The sequence below is a fragment of the Salvelinus namaycush genome, chromosome 8 (genome assembly GCF_016432855.1).
Source record: "Salvelinus namaycush isolate Seneca chromosome 8, SaNama_1.0, whole genome shotgun sequence".
In the NCBI taxonomy this organism is placed as follows: domain Eukaryota; kingdom Metazoa; phylum Chordata; class Actinopteri; order Salmoniformes; family Salmonidae; genus Salvelinus; species Salvelinus namaycush.
Window position 1 is genome coordinate 39,133,433 of NC_052314.1, and position 17,816 is coordinate 39,151,248.

Consider the following 17,816-nt stretch of genomic DNA (forward strand, 5'->3'; position numbering starts at 1 on the left):
TTTGATTTCACAGAAGTGTGATTGACTTGGAGTTACATTGTGTTGTTTAAGTGTTCCCTTTATTTTTTTGAGCAGTGTATTTATATGTACATATTCTTATTTATCCCTTTACATTTATGTGTATACGGTTGTTTTTGTGAATTTGTTAACTTGTTAGATATTACTGCATTGTCGGAACTAGAAGCCAAGCATTTCGCTCCACTCGCATTAACATCTGCTAACCATGTGTATGTGACCAGTAACATTTGATACCCCAAAAAGTTTTTGGATCAAGAATGACAAAACAATTGTTTAAAATTAGCATCAGCTAGAAACGCTATAATGCAATGCATCAGGAAATTGTTTGGTCAATGTGTTTGGACTTGTTCCTGTCCAAATACACCAAAAAAACAACCTCTGCCTTTCTCCCTCCCTAACCTAAAGGATGTTTGGCTTACATAAGAAGGTGATCAGTGTGGTCCATAACCTGCTGTCCAGCCATGACTCCGACCCCCGCTACGCTGACCCTGAGGTCAAGGCCCGTGTCGCCATGCTCTACCTGCCACTCATCGGCATCGTCATGGAAACGCTGCCCCAGCTGCACGACTTCACAGGTGGGTCTAAATTCTACATTTAGCCTTCTGTGTCCCAAACTTTCAGGAAGATTCTGAGTCTGTTGATATGTGGAGTTTATCCATACTTGAATGGCTGTGTGATTAGATAAAAGCACTATCAGGTGGCTTTAGAAATCTTTGGGCATCCCACTGGTTCTGGTGCTGCTCAGGAAAAGCACATTAAACAATGTCTGCAACTCTGATGTGCTACTCCCGACTAATTTTGTTTTGTGCTTGTTGATCCTGATTGGTTTCTCTTCTCTCCCCCCTCATTTCTGTAGAGTCCCATATCCAGTGGGGCCGCCCTGGGGGAGCTCAGGGGTCCGCAGATGGTGCCGGGGGGGATGAGTCTGTGGAGGACGGCAACAGCATGATCAGTCAGACTGTTGCCATGGCGATAGCGGGGACCTCATCTCCGATGTCCCGTCCCAGCAGCTTCCTGCTCAACCCACAGGCAACTACAATTCCTGTTCCCTCTATCCCTTCCTCGCTTATTCCCTCTGTCTTTGCTTCTGGAGTCTCTTTCTCTCCTTCTGTTAAGCTCCCCCTTTCTACCTCTACTTTCATAACTCTCTGTTTTGCTCACCTTTTTTCCCTTGTTCTCTTCCCATCTCTCTCTCTCTCCAGGCCAGTCGTCCGCACGCCACATTCTCAGCAGAGTCCAGTCGCAGTCTGTTGATCTGTCTGCTGTGGGTTCTGAAGAATGCAGATGAGTGTGTACTGCAGAAGTGGTTCACTGACCTGTCTGTCTCCCAGCTCAACCGTCTGCTGGACATGCTCTACCTCTGTGTCTCCTGCTTCGAGTACAAGGTAACGTCACAGCTGGAGCACAGAAAAAGCATGTGCGTGTTGTAGATCTATTGTAGTGTCTTTGGCTATGCCGGATTAAGTGATATGACATGCTATTCTACAAAATCCTTTCTCTGTAATTAATATTACCTGATTAAGCTAATCATGTAACTGTAATTAACTAAAAAGTCGGGGCACCACAAAATGTTTATAGAGCTGTTATCTTCCGAATAAACTCTTAAAGACCTAGTAATATTTTACATCAATAGCAGTCATTATTAATCGTCACCTTATTTCAGTCTCATCTGAAAGTTGTACATTCTCTTCACGAACCCTGTCTAACAAGTTGAATCAGCAATACAAACTTTGGTTTAATTATTTATTTACTAAATACCTAAATAATCACACAGAATTACATATACACAGAATGCTAATTATGTCATACAGAAAATGTCCCTGGTGGACGGAGCCGACATGACGGCTGGTTACACAAAGGAAAGGGGGTTGGGTTTGAGTGAAAGAGTGGGAAGACTGAGGAACAAAGGGAGAAGCTATGCTATCGTAAATACAGTATCTTATACATTCTAAATTACCGCCCATTTGGAAAAGGAAAATGCAATAAATATTTACTCTGAGCTGCGCTTCGGTAGGTTGGTCGTAGATGCTGGCCGTGTTGCCCAACAGAGATCTTCCTGTTCTTGGAAGAATGTCTCTGGTGGTAAACTGGATACGTTGAAGTATCGTCGTTGTGTGTTAGACTGGATCCGTCGTCCATCCTTTCCTAGCCCACGTTTACAGCGGCCGCTGCTAACTCAACGGCTAGGAGGTATCACTTCTGTAGTGAATAAGAGTTCAAAGTTCATACCATTCGCAACCAAAGCTCACGCTGAGGTTGGCTTAGTTCTGTAGTTGACATGTTAGTCCTTTTAACGTGGGACCGTCGTCCTCACGTCCTCAGAACAGGAGGTTACATTTTCGTCAAGGGCTTTATATAGTGGTAGGAGAGAGGGCATGTTTCATAGTTTACAACCAATGTCTCTTCACATGGGCGGGCCACTGAGTGAGCAGAGATTTACCCTTATGAAAACCCAATTCTCTCATTTGGAAGCTAAAATTCCATTTAAACTTTTCACAAATAGTTTCATATTTAAACATTTAAATTGCACAACAATTCCATGTGAATTTGATAACTATAATGTGTAGACTTTCCAGGATACAGTTTGTCATTCTATCATTAATAAGAATGTCTCAGATGACAACCGAACTGACATCATATTCATTAAGTACCAACGCATATTTTCAACTGGTTGGATTACCGAAATATGGTTCCTTTCCCCCCACCTTTTGATGTTCCCCGACTCTCTATGTATAACAAAGGCTTTTCAAGAGTCCTTCAGTAGAGTCAAGAGAGGAAAGGGAGAAAGGTATTTATGGGAGGACATAAACCTTACCCAGGGGCCAACGTCATGACAGTAGTAATGCCTCAATTCTGTAGAAGCACGTCAAGTGTATTGCCTCACTTGACAGTCCATTATTTCGTGCCTGGATAAGACTGGGTGGAAAGAAACTTATTTCAAAAGGTGCTATGAAGTTTTACTTCCCAGGCGCTTATGAGTTGGTTTTCAAATCGGTGTATGTACAGTTGAAGTTGGAAGTTTACATACACCTTAGCCAAATATATTTAAGTTCAGTTTTTCACAATTCCTGACATTAATCCTAGTAAAAATTCCCTGTCTTAGATCAGTTAGGAACACCTCTTTATTTTAAGAATGTGAAATGTCAGAATAATAGTAGAATGAGTTATTTCAGCTTTTATTTCTTTCATCACATTCCCAGTGGGTCAGACGTTTACATACACTCACTTGGTATTTGGTAGCATTGCCTTTAAATTGTTTAACTTGGGTCAAACGTGGGTGAATGTTGGCCCATTCCTCCTGACAGAGCCGGTGTAACTGAGTCAGGTTTGTAGGCCTCCTTGCTCGCACACGCTTTTTCAGTTCTGCCCACAAATTTTCTATAGGATTGAGGTCAGGGCTTTGTGAAGGCCACTCCAATACCTTGACTTTGTTGTCCTTAAGCCATTTTGCCACAACTTTGGAAGTATGCTTGGGGTCATTGTCCATTTGGAAGACCCATTTGCGACCAAGCTTTAACTTCCTGACTGATGTCTTGAGATGTTGCTTCAATATATCCACATAATTTTCCCTCATGATGCCATCTATTTTGTGAAGTGCACCAGTCCCTCCTGCAGCAAAGCACTCCCACAACATGATGCTGCCACCCCCGTGCTTCACGGTTGGGATGGTGTTCTTCGGCTTGCAAGCCTCCACCTTTTTCCTCCAAACATAATGGTCATTATGGCCAAACAGTTCTATTTTTGTTTCATCAGACCAGAGGACATTTCTCCAAAAAGTACGATCTTTGTCCCCATGTGCAGTTGCAAACTGTAGTCTGTCTTTTTTATGGCGGTTTTGGAGCAGTCGCTTCTTCCTTGCTGAGCGGCCTTTCAGGTTATGTCAATATAGGACTCGTTTTACTGAGGATATAGATACTTTTGTACCTGTTTCCTCCAGCATCTTCACAAGGTCCTTTGCTGCTGTTCTGGGATTGATTTGCACTTTTCGCACCAAAGTACGTTAATCTCTAGGAGACAGATTGCGTCTCCTTCCTGAGCGGTATGGCGGCTGCGTGGTCCCATGGTGTTTATACTTGCGTACTATTGTTTGTACAGATGAACGTGGTACCTTCAGGCGTTTGGAAATTGTCCCCAAGGATGAACCAGACTTGTGGAGGTCTACGATTTTTTTTCTGAGGTCTTGGCTGGTTTCTTTTGATTTTCCCATGATGTTAAGCAAAGAGGCACTGAGTTTTAAGGTAGGACGTGAAATACATCCACAGGTACACCTCCAATTGACTCAAATGATGTCAATTAGCCTGTCAGAAGCTTCTATGAGCTGCTAGCCATGACATAATTTTCTGGAATTTTCCAAGCTGTTTAAAGGCACAGTCAACTTAGTGTATGTAAACTTCTGACCCACTGGAATTGTGATACAGTGAAATAATCTGTCTGTAAACAATTGTTGGAAAAATTACTTGTCATGCACAAAGTAGATGTCCTAACCGACTTGTCAAAACTATAGTTTGTTAACAAGAAATTTGTGTAGTGGTTTAAAAACGAGTTTTAATGACTCCAACCTAAGTGTATGTAAACTTCCGACTTCAACTGTATGTGTGTGTGTTTTTCGGAGAGTTTGGGATACAAGTGGAAGTATCAGTTGGACCTTGTGTGCAGTTGACTAACAAAGTAATCTTAATCAGAGAGCTTTCCTACTCTTTTCGGCTCACCTTACTCTTATATAATCCATCTCTATTCCATTTTACCTCTCTTGCTGTGGTGGTGTGGCGCAGTAACCCTGTGTAACTTCTCTCCATCCTCATCATGGAAAAAGGCCCATGTTTTTTTTCACCATGCAGGGGAAGAAGGCCTTTGAGCGCATGAACAGCCTGACCTTCAAGAAGTCCAAGGACATGAAGGCCAAGCTGGAGGAGGCCATACTGGGGAGCATCGGGGCACGGCAGGAGATGGTCCGCCGCAGCAGGGGACAGCTAGGTACACACGGAACACACACACCTTGGGAAAAGGGATTTGCCTTCAACTTCTCTTTCCCTTTCGCTCCACATCTCCTCACCCTCTCTACCCCCTTGCCTGCTTTTCCCCCTTGCCTGCTTTTTCCCCTCTCTCCTCCCTATCTTCTCTCCTCCTCTTATGTCTTCCCCCCGTAGAGAGGAGTCCGTCAGGCAGTGCCTTCGGCAGCCAGGAAAACCTGCGCTGGAGGAAAGACATGACACACTGGCGCCAGCACAGCGAGAGGATGGACAAGTATGCTTACGCTTTTTACACACACACACAGAGAGAGAGAGAGATGCACGCACACATCGCCATCTCACAATCCACTCAGGCCCTATAGTGGGCTTCTTCAAAGAAACAAGAATCTAGTTTGAACTAAACAAGCCCACACCGAGCGATACGGGTTGGATTCCTGATGCTACAACAGAAGAATACACGCTGATAGACCCTATCCCATTGTTTTTAGATGCTCAATGTTTAGAACGCCTGTAAGGCACATGCATATTTTCCTCTGTCCCATTTCATCTGTTAACTCACTCCTCCGAATGTTCTCTCGTGTCTCACTGTGCCTCTGTATAGGAGCACCAGATCACTCAGGTATTGTATTGAATGGTCCCCCTGGAGTCAGTGTGCTGCTGTGCTCTGAGTTCCTCCTGCTTGCTTTGGTGACCTGACTCATTCCCTCCGAACCCTGACCTCTGACCTCCAACCTTTCCTGTAACGGTGCTTGTGGTTTATGTCTGTCTGGCGCCTGCAGTGGGACTGCTGGTCATTTAACCAGTGTGCAGTGCTCACTGATGTGTGTCTATTCCCTATTCTGGGTTTAGATGGGTGAAATCAATGTGATTCTGTCGCAAATGGTAGGCTCTCAATTGGTTGATTTAGCATGTGACAATTTGCACAGTAGAAAATGTAGATGATTGTACAGCATGTGTACTTGCCAATTAGACCCGTTTGTAATACTGAATGTCCAATAAATCAACAAAAAAAATGGATAAGCACTTTCATAGAAATCACATCTTCTATTGGTGTGGCCTCTCTACCTCTACTGCTCTCCATGCAACCAGTGCCCCCCTAACCTTCCTCCTGTCTTACCTCTGCTGCCTAACATGCTGACCACACCACTCGCGTCACGTGCGCGAGCATTGCGAAATAAATGTACACATACATGTTATTCAATCATTGCACCCACACTGCTCGCGACTGTCTGCGTGGCCAGAAATTGGTTCTATTTGTGACGGTCAATGTGATGCAAGTCCAGCCTCTCCCATCTCCTCATTGGTTTTTAGGAGTATATACCCATGTGGGTGATTGAAAGATGAACCTAGGTCCGCACTCCAGTCAGTTGTAGTAATGCACTGTAAAGTTGGTTGCCAACCTTCATGTAAAGTCCAAAGGGGAAAAAAAGAAGCCTGAAGAAAGGAGGAGAGATGATGAGAACCTAATTTGGTTTATCGTTTTATCTGTGGATTAATTGTCAGAGTAGAGGACCTTGTGCATTTCACGTAAAATAACAACCCAATGTTTATATCCCAGGTCAAATGAGCTAGCAACAGCAAGTTGCATCTAGCTAAATTGCCATAAATGTTTAATGCTCTTTGACCTGTTCCCAAATTAATATATTTGGTTCAGAGTTTGTTTTGATATTTCAACCTGCGTGTCCTGATTGCTTCTGGTGTGGGTGAACAAAATCAACGTGTGAGCGTTGATGCGCGTCCGGTTTGGTCAGCATGTAACTCCCCCCAAGGGTTGGAGGTGTGTTTGGGTCCCTGGTCCCCTGCTCTCCTCTCCGTGTGCTAGCCATGCAGCGTGTAGCTACCGTGTGCACTGTGTGAGTACTGTGTCGTGCAGGTTTAGAGACAGCATCCTACTACACAGCCCAGGGAGTCCAACCCAAACCCAGGAGCCTTTAGTAGTTAGGTGTGTGACTCATCAACTGTAACAAAACATGTCATAACCCCCCACCACCATCATCCTACTCTTCAACCCCTCCATACACCAAACCCCTTACAGTTCATTGCACATGGAAGAACTCCTGTCTGTGTGCGATGGCTTGAATGTGACTGATAGGCATGATGAGTGCTGTGGCATTCAAGGGGACCCCATGAATATGGAGCTGGCCGGCGGCCAGTTTGGAGAGTGTCTGACCGCCTGTCACGTCCTGTTTCCTGTGACAGGACCCGAGCGGAGCTGGAACACGAAGCACTTATTGACGGTAACCTGGCAACGGAGGCCAATCTGATCATTCTGGACACTCTGGAGATCATCGTCCAGGTACAGAGGAATGACATTTCCACCAGCAGCCCTGCAGATATTGGCGATGAGCGAGATGCAAGACTTTGCTCTCACACAGTCACTAGCAGTATCGGCGCATGTGTACGTGCACAGGTTCGCTTCACGCTGTTGCAGCGTGGCAGCCAGGGCACCAAATTAGCTGATAAGTATAGCCTCGCGCGTCAACGCTCTTAGTTGTTGTGGAAATGTACCCACTATGCTGTTTACTCTGTGCACCTATGTCATATCGCTGAGTCTACCTTTAAGAGGCACCAGACTCCGCACACAGTCAGGTTGAAAGATGGACACATTTGTAAACCAAATTTCCCTCTGGGGATAATACAAATGTATTGATTGATTGTGATATGTATTTTTAAATTTTGTTTTATTTAACCTTTATTTAACTAGGCAAATCAATTTAGAGCAAATTCTTATTTGCAATGACAGTATTTGTGTATCCTAGACGGTGTCTGTGACAGAGTCGAAGGAGAGTATCCTGGGCGGAATGTTGAAGGTGCTGCTCCATAGCATGGCCTGTAACCAGAGTGCCCTCTACCTCCAGCACTGCTTTGCTACACAGAGGGCTCTCGTCTCCAAGGTCCGAATTGACTTCCTGTCTACAATCGTGTCGATATTTTCCATCGAAGAGTTGCACTTTTTAAAGAGATTTTGTGAAGTCAATTTGTAAAACGCCTGCGTACTGTCATAGTATTGTCTGTTTATCTCTGTGTATCTGTCCTGTTTCATACTTACGTACATTTGTGTGTGTGTGTGTGTGTGTGTGTGTAGTTCCCAGAGCTGCTGTTCGAGGAGGAGACAGAGCAGTGTGCTGACCTGTGTCTGCGTCTACTGAGGAACTGTAGCAGCAGTATTGGCGCCATCAGATCCCACGCCTCCGCTTCGCTCTACCTGCTCATGAGGCAGAACTTTGAGATTGGCAACGTAAGTACAACGTCAGGGCAACCCACAGCAAACACGGACACATAAGAGTACTGTCTACCTGCCAGCTACTTAACCAATTTTCAATACAACTATTGATCCCTTTAGGGGTCATTATTGATGAAACGCAGGAGAAGGATTGCACGTCTTGTACATATTCCACATGTAACGTATGTTCCTCCTTTTCAGGACAGGTTCCATGTAGGTGTTCTATGTTCTCGCCGTTTCTCTGACTGGCCCTGCTCCTTTTGTAGAATTTTGCTCGGGTGAAGATGCAGGCGACCATGTCCCTGTCCTCCCTGGTGGGAACGTCTCAGCACTTCAACGGGGAATTCCTCCGGCGTTCCCTGAAGACCATCTTGACCTACGGCGAGGAAGACCTGGAACTCCGGGAGACCACCTTCCCTGACCAGGTAACCGCAGCGGACATGCTGGATGTCAATAGATTAGTACGGACTTACTGACATTTAACCCTTTTTAGTTATTGTAGTACAAAGCAGTGGAACTACTTGTTCAGTATATAAAAGTGTTTCAATATACAACGCACACAAAAACAAATGATGAAAATGTCATCAGAAAATGGCTGACCGGAAAGGGAATACCTTGTCCAATCACGTGAGATGATGATGTCACCTTATTACCCATGCTTCATGTTTCTATCTTTTGTGTGTACTGTAGGTCCAGGATCTGGTGTTCAACCTGCACATGATCCTGTCTGATACAGTCAAGATGAAGGAGCACCAGGAGGACCCAGAGATGCTCATAGACCTCATGTACAGGTATGGAACACACACACACACACACACACACACACACATTGAGCTTTGCTTCAAGGCGGTGCTGCGTCTGTGTCCAGGATCGCTAAGGGTTACCAGACGTCTCCAGACCTGCGTCTGACGTGGATGCAGAACATGGCGGGTAAACACTCTGAGAGGACCAATCACGCGGAGGCAGCCCAGTGTCTGGTGCACAGCGCGGCCCTGGTGGCAGAATACCTCAGCATGCTGGAGGACCGCAAGTACCTGCCTGTCGGCTGTGTCACCTTCCAGGTGAGGACAAGAGAAAATACTATTTTAGGACCTGATAGATTTGACTACTTTGTTTTGACCAGGAAATCATCCTGGAGAGACATGATACTGCAGGTTTAGTCCTAGCTCAGTGCCATCACAAGTGACTCAATTTATCAACTGAATATATAGAGTAACATGTTGTAAAGAAAATGTAATACCATGATTAACCCATTAGAGTATTATGTCTGTGTCTAAATAATGAGTGACCATGTGTGACTCGTCTTTCTCCGTTTCAGAACGTCTCTTCCAACGTGCTGGAGGAGTCTGCAGTGTCTGATGACGTGGTGTCTCCCGATGAGGAAGGTATCTGCTCGGGGAAATACTTCACTGAGGCTGGCCTAGTGGGGCTGCTGGATCAGGCTGCTTCCTCCTTCTCCCTGGTGAGACTCTGAGAAATAACTACTGCACTAAAGATAGACCAGAGGCAGTCCACAGCTGGTCTATCTATGACACATGGAGCGTTGTCAAGGCTTGATCTAACCACTCATAGGAATAAGTACTTCACATAACCAGACCTGGGTCAAATACTTAAGATGCACTTGATCGTTTTTGCCCGGTATAGTGGAACCAATGGAATAGTCCCGAAAGTGTAAGCCCCAAGCTAAATCAAGCGCACCAATACTTTCAATACCTTTTCCCAGGCTGGTATGTACGAGGCGGTGAACGAGGTGTACAAGGTCCTGATCCCCATCCACGAGGCCAACCGGGACGCCAAGAAGTTGGCCACCATACATGGTAAACTACAGGAAGCCTTTGGCAAAATCGTGCATCAGGTAAATCCACGTGCTTTTATCTAGCTCTTGCCCTATACATACTGTAGGTATAGAGAACAGACGGACAGGACTGTTATGTGCCCCACCTCTGTGTGGAAGTCGTTTAGGACTGCCTGTCTGTGGATGTTACGCGTGCATGTCTGTGATTCTGGGACAGAGAAACACGTACTGTGACTGTACTGTGCCATGTGTGTGTTAGGAGCATGGACCCACCAGTGCAATGCCCTGTTGTCTGTCGGAGACATTGCAGGAAAGAGCATGCCAAATATGTACACTCTCAGACCGACAGTCACTGCAGTGTGCCAACGTGACTGTAAACGTGTTTCTGTTCTATTTTTTTTGTCACCACAGAGCACTGGCTGGGAGGTAGGTCCTAATGGTTCCTGCTTGGCCTGCTTGGCCTGCTCATTTACTTTTTGTCTCTACTTCATATTTATTATTTGCTAGTCGTGTTGCTCTCTGCTGCTGTGTTACATTATACTGTACCATCCATTAACATCTACCTAGACTGGGTGCTGTCCGTTTGTCCCTCCGTCCAACCAACTGTGGGACTGCTGATGCCATGTTACGGGCAGCAACCCTCCTCCTCTTCCTCCTCATTCTCCTTTCCTCTTCTGCTCTGTCTGCGGAAGGTTGTTTTAACGTGACCGTTTTGGCAGGCCGTGCATGGGAGCCCCAGTGTGATACTAATGGCAAGTCTTGGTGAATGAGGGCTTCACCTACCTGCACCCCTGCCTTGTCAGACCATCTCTCATCAACAACAAACTGTCTGGTCCGGTCGGACGTCAACATCTGGTCTGTTGCTCGCTCGCCTGTTGTCACAACTCATCTCATCTACGGCCACAGGGTTCGATTTTAGTCAGATATTCATGCTGAGGATACCCACTCCCCCAGGTTGTTCTCTCAATACACACTCCCACAAACCAGAGCCTTTTTGTAATAGAATGCTCTGACAAACAAATGAACCACAAACTATTGCAAACTTGCGTTTGCCATATGCAGTTCCAACTGAATCCACATTCGGTTAAGAAACGTTGAATTTCAAGAGGGTGCAAGTCCAAGGATTTTGGACTGGATTGTTAGATTTGTCCCACCTCAAAGTGAAATTTTCTCCCTTTTTATTTGGAAAAAGACAAACTAAATCGACCCCTGAGTTCCTTCATTCATACTGCTGCTGTTGTGTTAACTGGTATTAACCCGGTGTGTTGCATGACAAGGACAGAACACTCCTCCGTTTTCTCCTGAGGGAACGTAAGGACTGGGAGTACAGCTCCCTGAATGTTTCCAGGGACTGTGGAGCTCCATCACCACCATCCATCACCACCTCTCTCCTTTCACCTCCCTTTACTTCACTCTCTCTTTCTCTGCATGTTTCGTGTCGTGTGTTCTTAAAGTCAAAAGGAATTGTTTTGGTATTGGTGGTTGCTGTCTATTCTGTTTGCCTTGGTTTGTGGTGTTCTTGTGTTGTTCTTGTTTAGTTTCTCTAGTGAATTACCTGGAATCCTGATTAAAATGTGTTCTTGTTTAGTTTCTCTAGTGAATTACCTGGAATCCTGATTAAAATGTGCTCTTGTTTAGTTTCTCTAGTGAATTACCTGGAATCCTGATTAAAATGTGCTCTTGTTTAGTTTCTCTAGTGAATTACCTGGAATCTTGATTAAAATGTGTTCTTGTTTAGTTTCTGTAGTGAATTACCTGGAATCCTGATTAAAATGTGTTCTTGTTTAGTTTCTCTAGTGAATTACCTGGAATCCTGATTAAAATGTGCTCTTGTTTAGTTTCTCTAGTGAATTACCTGGAATCCTGATTTAAAATGTGTTCTTGTTTTCTCCTTTTGATTTCCCTGGTTGCCATGCCGACCCTTCCTTCCCACTTTACTTATTGTGTGTTGTGGTAAGTTTCTAGTTTGAGGATGACTTTATTTCTGTGACTTTTTGAAGGGGAATGTAATGCAATGAACCACTGACAAACAACCACTGAGCCAAATGGCAGAGCAACTGATCACAGGAAAATATGCTATGTATTTCACTGCTGTACTATATACCTATATATAATGCCAAAGCTATGTCAATTCAAATAATTGTTCAATGCAACCAATAGGAGCAGTACTGGGAGCTTGCAGCCTTGAGTTGATCTGGTCTGTCTCAGTCCTGACCTGTTTCTGTACAGCCACGTATATATCCTCCTCCCCCTCTTCACACACACACACACACACACACACACACACACACACACACACACACATACAACACCGACACACACCCGTTTCCTTAGCTGCTCCACTCCTTCCTGAAAAACTACAGAGCTCTCTGCTTGACCAGCGCCTGTTCATTTAATTTCGCTCTGTCCATCCTCATTCATCTGCCAGTTTAAAGGCTTTGGTACCGGGCCATAGACCGTGACAGACTTTTCACACGTGTACTCAAATCAAATCAGATGTTATTGGTCACACACACATATTTAGCTGGTGTAGCGAAATGCTTGTGTTCCCAGCTCCAACAGTGCAGTAGTATCTAACCAGTCACACGTCAACACAACACCCAGAAATACATACTGTTTCTAGGTCAGTGCACATATTCCAATCTGATCAGCAATAACACATCATTGGTCAACATGGTCATTGATAGAGCCTCTGAAAGTTGTTCATATTTGGTGTTGCAATTGAAGTGTTTGCTGATGATGAACTTGAACTTGATGGTTTCACTGAGTTGGATGGATTTCAGCTAATGTATCAATAGTCTGGCTCAGACATAATCAGACTGTCACCATCCACGGGGTTACTACCGTGCTTTATCCTTACACTTCTGATGACATTCTGTGTAAAAGCAGCATGTTTTTGTTCAAGTAGCATGCATGCATGCGCTTATATTTTACATTTGCACACGTAAAACATGTTTTCTGTCTCACAGGATGGGAAGAGAATGTTTGGTACTTACTTCAGAGTCGGATTTTACGGCTCTAAATTTGGGGACTTGGACGAGCAGGAGTTTGTGTACAAAGAGCCTGCCATCACCAAGCTAGCAGAGATCTCACACCGACTCGAGGTAAATGGCAGTTTGGAGGAGTGTGTCTCAAACTATCTTTTGATATTTTTTCCATTAGTCTACTGTTGATAACAGTCCTGAAATGTTTCACATGTCAGCAGTCAAGATGTTGGACTTTCAAGATGCAAAGTGTCTCTTGCTACAGTACGTTATGGGACCATATCAACAGTGGACTAATGAAAGCAATACCAAAAGATTGTTTTTCAGTGGATTTTTCCTTTAACCTCTCTTGGGTACGTGAGACGTTAGCGTCCCACCTCTTCAACAGCCAGTGAAACTGCTGGTCGCCAAATTCAAATACAGAAATACTCATTCAGAAAACAGAAAATTCAGAAAAAAATTCAGAAAATTCAGAAAACAAAACATATTTTACATAGGTTTAAAGATTAACTTCTTGTGAATCCAACCACGGTGTCAGATTTAAAAAAAAAAAAAAAAAAGCTTTACGGCGAAAGCATACCATACGATTATTTGAGAACATAGCCCAGCAGACAAATCATTACAAACAGCAACCAGCCAAGTAGAAGAGTTACACAAGTCAGAAATAGAGATAAAATGAATCCCTTACCTTTGATGATCTTCATATGGTTGCACTCAGCAGACATTCATTTACTCAATAAATGTTCCTTTTGTTCGATAAAGTCTCTTTATATCCAAAAACCTCAGTTTTGTTCGCGTTTTCTTCAGTAATCCACAGGCTCAAACGCAGACAAAAAATCCAAATTGTATCCGTAAAGTTCATAGAAACATGTCAAACAATGTTTATATTCAATCCTCAGATTGTTTTTAGCCTAAATAATCGATAATATTTCAACCGGACAATAATGTCGTCAATATAAAAGGTAAACAAGAAAGGCACTCTCTCGGTCACTAGCATGAAAAAGCTCTGTGACACTTTAGGGTCCACTCATTCAGACTGCTCTTACTTCCTAATTTTTCAGAATACAAGCCTGAAACAATTTCTAAAGACTGTTGACATCTAGTGGAAGGCATAGGAACTGCAATTTGAGTCCTAAGTCAATGGATACTGTAATGGCATTGAATAGAAAACTACAAAACCAACAAAAAAAACTACTTCCCGAATGGATTTTTCTCAGGTTTTCGCCTACCAAATCAGTTCTGTTACACTCACAGAAACTATTTTAACAGTTTTGGAAACTTTAGAGTGTTTTCTATCCAAATCTACCAGTTATATGCATATCATATCTTCTGGGCCCGAGAAGCAGGCAGTTTAATTTGGGTATGCTTTTCATCCAAAATTACGAATGCTGCCCCCTACCCTAGAGAAGTTAAGTAATGGTCTCTTCTCAGTTTTTGAAATGGTCTCGGTCTACGCTGTGAGAGAGCTTGAGCACCGAGTGTGTCCTGTGTGTTTGATCTCTTAGGGGTTTTATGGCCAGCGCTATGGAGAAGACCAGGTGGAAGTCATTAAGGACTCCAATCCAGTGGACAAGTGCAAACTGGACCCAAATAAGGTGTGTGTGGCGGTGGGAGAGAGGGTTTGTGGATAAAGATGTAATTCCAAATCACTTATTGGAATATTAATTGGTTATTTATGTGTATTGTGGTTCATGTTGGTAAAACAACATGTTAACTAGGTGCCACTGTGTATCTTTACTGTGTCCAGGCTTATGTCCAGATCACGTACGTGGAGCCGTACTTTGACACCTATGAAATGAAGGACCGCATCACGTACTTCGACAAGAACTACAACCTGCGGCGCTTTGTCTACTGCACGCCGTTCACGCTGGACGGGCGTGCGCACGGGGATCTGCACGATCAGTTCAAGCGCAAAACCATCCTGACCACCTCCCACGCCTTCCCCTACATCAAGACCCGCATCAACATCATCCACAAAGAAGAGGTGAGGCACCGGCACGTCATCTGACACCGTGCACCATATGCTACTGTTACATGAAATCCACGACACATTTCAGAGTGACCACTACGGTAATGTTCTTACTGACACACATTCGTATGAAAAACAGGCATGTACCTCTGTTTATTTTAAATATTGACGCAAATGTCTCTCGTGTGCTTTCTCCATCTGATCGTCAATCCCTGTCTCTCTGGCCCTGTGTTAGATCAGCTCCATGCCCATCGAGGTGGCCATAGAGGATATGCAGAAGAAGACCCAGGAGCTGGCCTTCGCCACCCACCAGGACCCCTCCGATGCCAAGATGCTGCAAATGGTCCTGCAGGGGTCTGTGGGGACCACCGTCAACCAGGGACCTCTGGAAGTGGCCCAGGTATTCCTTTCAGAGATCCCCAGTGACCCTAAACTCTACAGACACCACAACAAACTACGCCTCTGCTTCAAAGACTTCACGAAGAGGTAAAGTACCAGTTTCCGCTCTAGAGGTCAATAAAGTTTATTAAATTCAAAGTACTGTTGTTTGTAAATCGAGATTATAGACTCCAATTCCCTGTGCTGTATGCAACAGGTCATATTGAAGTACAGTGCTCTGCTCACACCTGTCCTATTCTCCTCCATACAGGTGTGAAGACGCCCTCCGTAAGAACAAGAGTCTGATTGGTCCAGACCAGAAGGAGTACCAGAGGGAGTTGGAGAGGAACTACCATCGTCTGAAGGAGGCGCTACAGCCACTCATCTGCAGAAAGATACTCCAGCTTTATAAACCTGTGCTGCAGGTCAACTCTCACAGGTGTGTGTGTGTGTGTGTATGTTGACAAGCAGGAACATACTGGGGCCATACTTGTGAACATTAGAAATAGAAATAGTTTAAACTAGGGGTGTGCCGATCTCGTCATACTCGTATGCGGAATCGTATCCGTTTTATCACACTTGATACTCGTAATCAGATTTACTCTTGATCGGAAAACCCGGACGTGCGCTTTAAATGCTGGTAAAGCCTATACCTCAAGTGCACATTACTGCTCTATCACTCAGAGTGCATCTTTATGTTTCTTGTTGTGGAATTATTCTAATCAAAAGGGGAGACTTGTAAATTTCTTCAAAACAAGTAAACGTTCTTATTTAATTACTGCAGTAATGGAGCTTGTCAACGAGCCCCCCCGTAGGTGATTCGTTGAGAGCCCAACCAGCAGGACTAAGCCACAGCATTTATAGCAAAGTCCATCCTCCTGGATAATCATGACAAACAACAGATGTATGGAATGGGTCACAAGGTTAAGATTCATATGAAAGATGCTAATAATTCACAGCAAAGGCTATCCGCTGTCAAGACTGTTCTTGTTGTGTAGAAACCAGAGTCTGGCCCCACCAACTCAATACTGGAGCCATCTCCCCATGGTAACCCAGTACAGAAACGGTAACTCATGCTATGGAATGCGGTCTTGTTAGGTTCATCACCCAAAGACATGGTAAATCTTCTGTCAGCATTAAAACTCCGAGGCCCATCCTCAGTAGAACACACACAGATGAAAGTGTTCAGAGAACCCCCTATTCTGTTGCATAAAACAAACATTTGATGCAATAACAGTATTATAACACAATCTTGCAATTTTCTCCACCATGTCCTTCATTCACTCACCCACATTGTTAAACGACCCCGACAGATGAAAATGCACATGATTTACTTACTTAGTCCTATTCAATTATCAACAAAATAGGCTAATAAATAGCTTAATGTATGGCTGGCTACTAGTGCCTGCATTTATTGCAGACACAGATTTAAATGAAGGTAGGCTAATTCTCTTGACCCCGTATATTGTTTCACTTTCGAGAGAATCAAAACGTATCTCTCCTGACACTTATGCCACAACATTTGTATAATACAAATAAACTACATTTGTAATTTTATTTTCTAATGATATGTTGCTCGGTAAACATGCCTGGGCGAGAATAAGTAATAATAGCAAGCAAGCATGGGTTTGGATCACGAAATAACGACAGACATCGTCAGCAATGGAATAAATATACCTTCAGACAAAGTAGGCTTACTAAACCATGCCAAGTAGACAGACAAAACAACCAAATAGCATCAGCAAAGTGGACAGGAAATAACTAGAACAACAATGGCTAGCTACGGATTCTGATTCATACGCAGTGTTTGGAGAAGGGGAGACTTGAGAGCGGCTTGTTCTAATCCAAATCGTTGCAGCTGGCTCAACCGATACCCCGCCCGTTTCTTTACAGACAGAAGAACTAACCAATAGTTGTTTGGAGCACACAGCCCTTCACTTTGTTTGAGTGAAAGAGAATGTGTGCTGGCAGCTGAAAATTACTTTTTTCCGTATAATTACAAAAAATACTTGTCATAATCGTGTTCGGAAAATTCTCCATATCCGTTACGGTACTCGTTTTGTCCGAGTACTTGGCTCACCCCTATTAAACTGTTTCTCGGTCTCAAAATGTGCATCAGCCAATTAAAATAGCTGATTTACTTGAACGTGATAGAGCACTACATTGTACTTGGTCCCGTCAGCCCTATGCTAACCTCACCAGCTGACTGATTATGTCCTATAATAAATTCCGCATCAGCCTATCAATGGCATTTCTTAAAATAGGTCAACTCTGGCCACCAGAAGGATATTTTAAACCTACAAATTCAAGGTTTACTTTTGTATCAAAATGTTATGTGCCAATATTGCATTGATTAATCCTTGACTAGGCTACTAGTACTAACTTTACACACAATTGTTTTCACATATGACAAAATCCCAAGTTTTTGCGGAGAAAAGGTCAATTAGGTCCTTACAAACATGTACGTGTATCATACATC

The 17,816-nt window shown here is 43.9% G+C and overlaps 1 protein-coding gene across 1 annotated transcript in view; it reads left to right on the forward strand.

Moving 5' to 3' along the window:
* The window catches only part of LOC120052660 (dedicator of cytokinesis protein 7-like), a 93,476-nt gene that overhangs the window by 73,956 nt on the left and 1,704 nt on the right, over positions 1-17,816 (forward strand). Inside the window, exons 27-46 of the mRNA XM_038999706.1 lie at positions 424-593; positions 875-1,047; positions 1,221-1,403; positions 4,857-4,992; positions 5,166-5,262; positions 5,590-5,607; positions 6,862-6,930; positions 7,188-7,284; positions 7,748-7,882; positions 8,074-8,226; positions 8,478-8,636; positions 8,902-9,002; positions 9,080-9,272; positions 9,530-9,673; positions 9,935-10,066; positions 12,976-13,110; positions 14,496-14,585; positions 14,738-14,974; positions 15,195-15,445; positions 15,609-15,776. Of these exons, the coding sequence (XP_038855634.1) occupies positions 424-593; positions 875-1,047; positions 1,221-1,403; positions 4,857-4,992; positions 5,166-5,262; positions 5,590-5,607; positions 6,862-6,930; positions 7,188-7,284; positions 7,748-7,882; positions 8,074-8,226; positions 8,478-8,636; positions 8,902-9,002; positions 9,080-9,272; positions 9,530-9,673; positions 9,935-10,066; positions 12,976-13,110; positions 14,496-14,585; positions 14,738-14,974; positions 15,195-15,445; positions 15,609-15,776 (2,841 nt within the window). The remainder of the gene's footprint in view (positions 1-423; positions 594-874; positions 1,048-1,220; positions 1,404-4,856; positions 4,993-5,165; positions 5,263-5,589; positions 5,608-6,861; positions 6,931-7,187; positions 7,285-7,747; positions 7,883-8,073; positions 8,227-8,477; positions 8,637-8,901; positions 9,003-9,079; positions 9,273-9,529; positions 9,674-9,934; positions 10,067-12,975; positions 13,111-14,495; positions 14,586-14,737; positions 14,975-15,194; positions 15,446-15,608; positions 15,777-17,816) is intronic.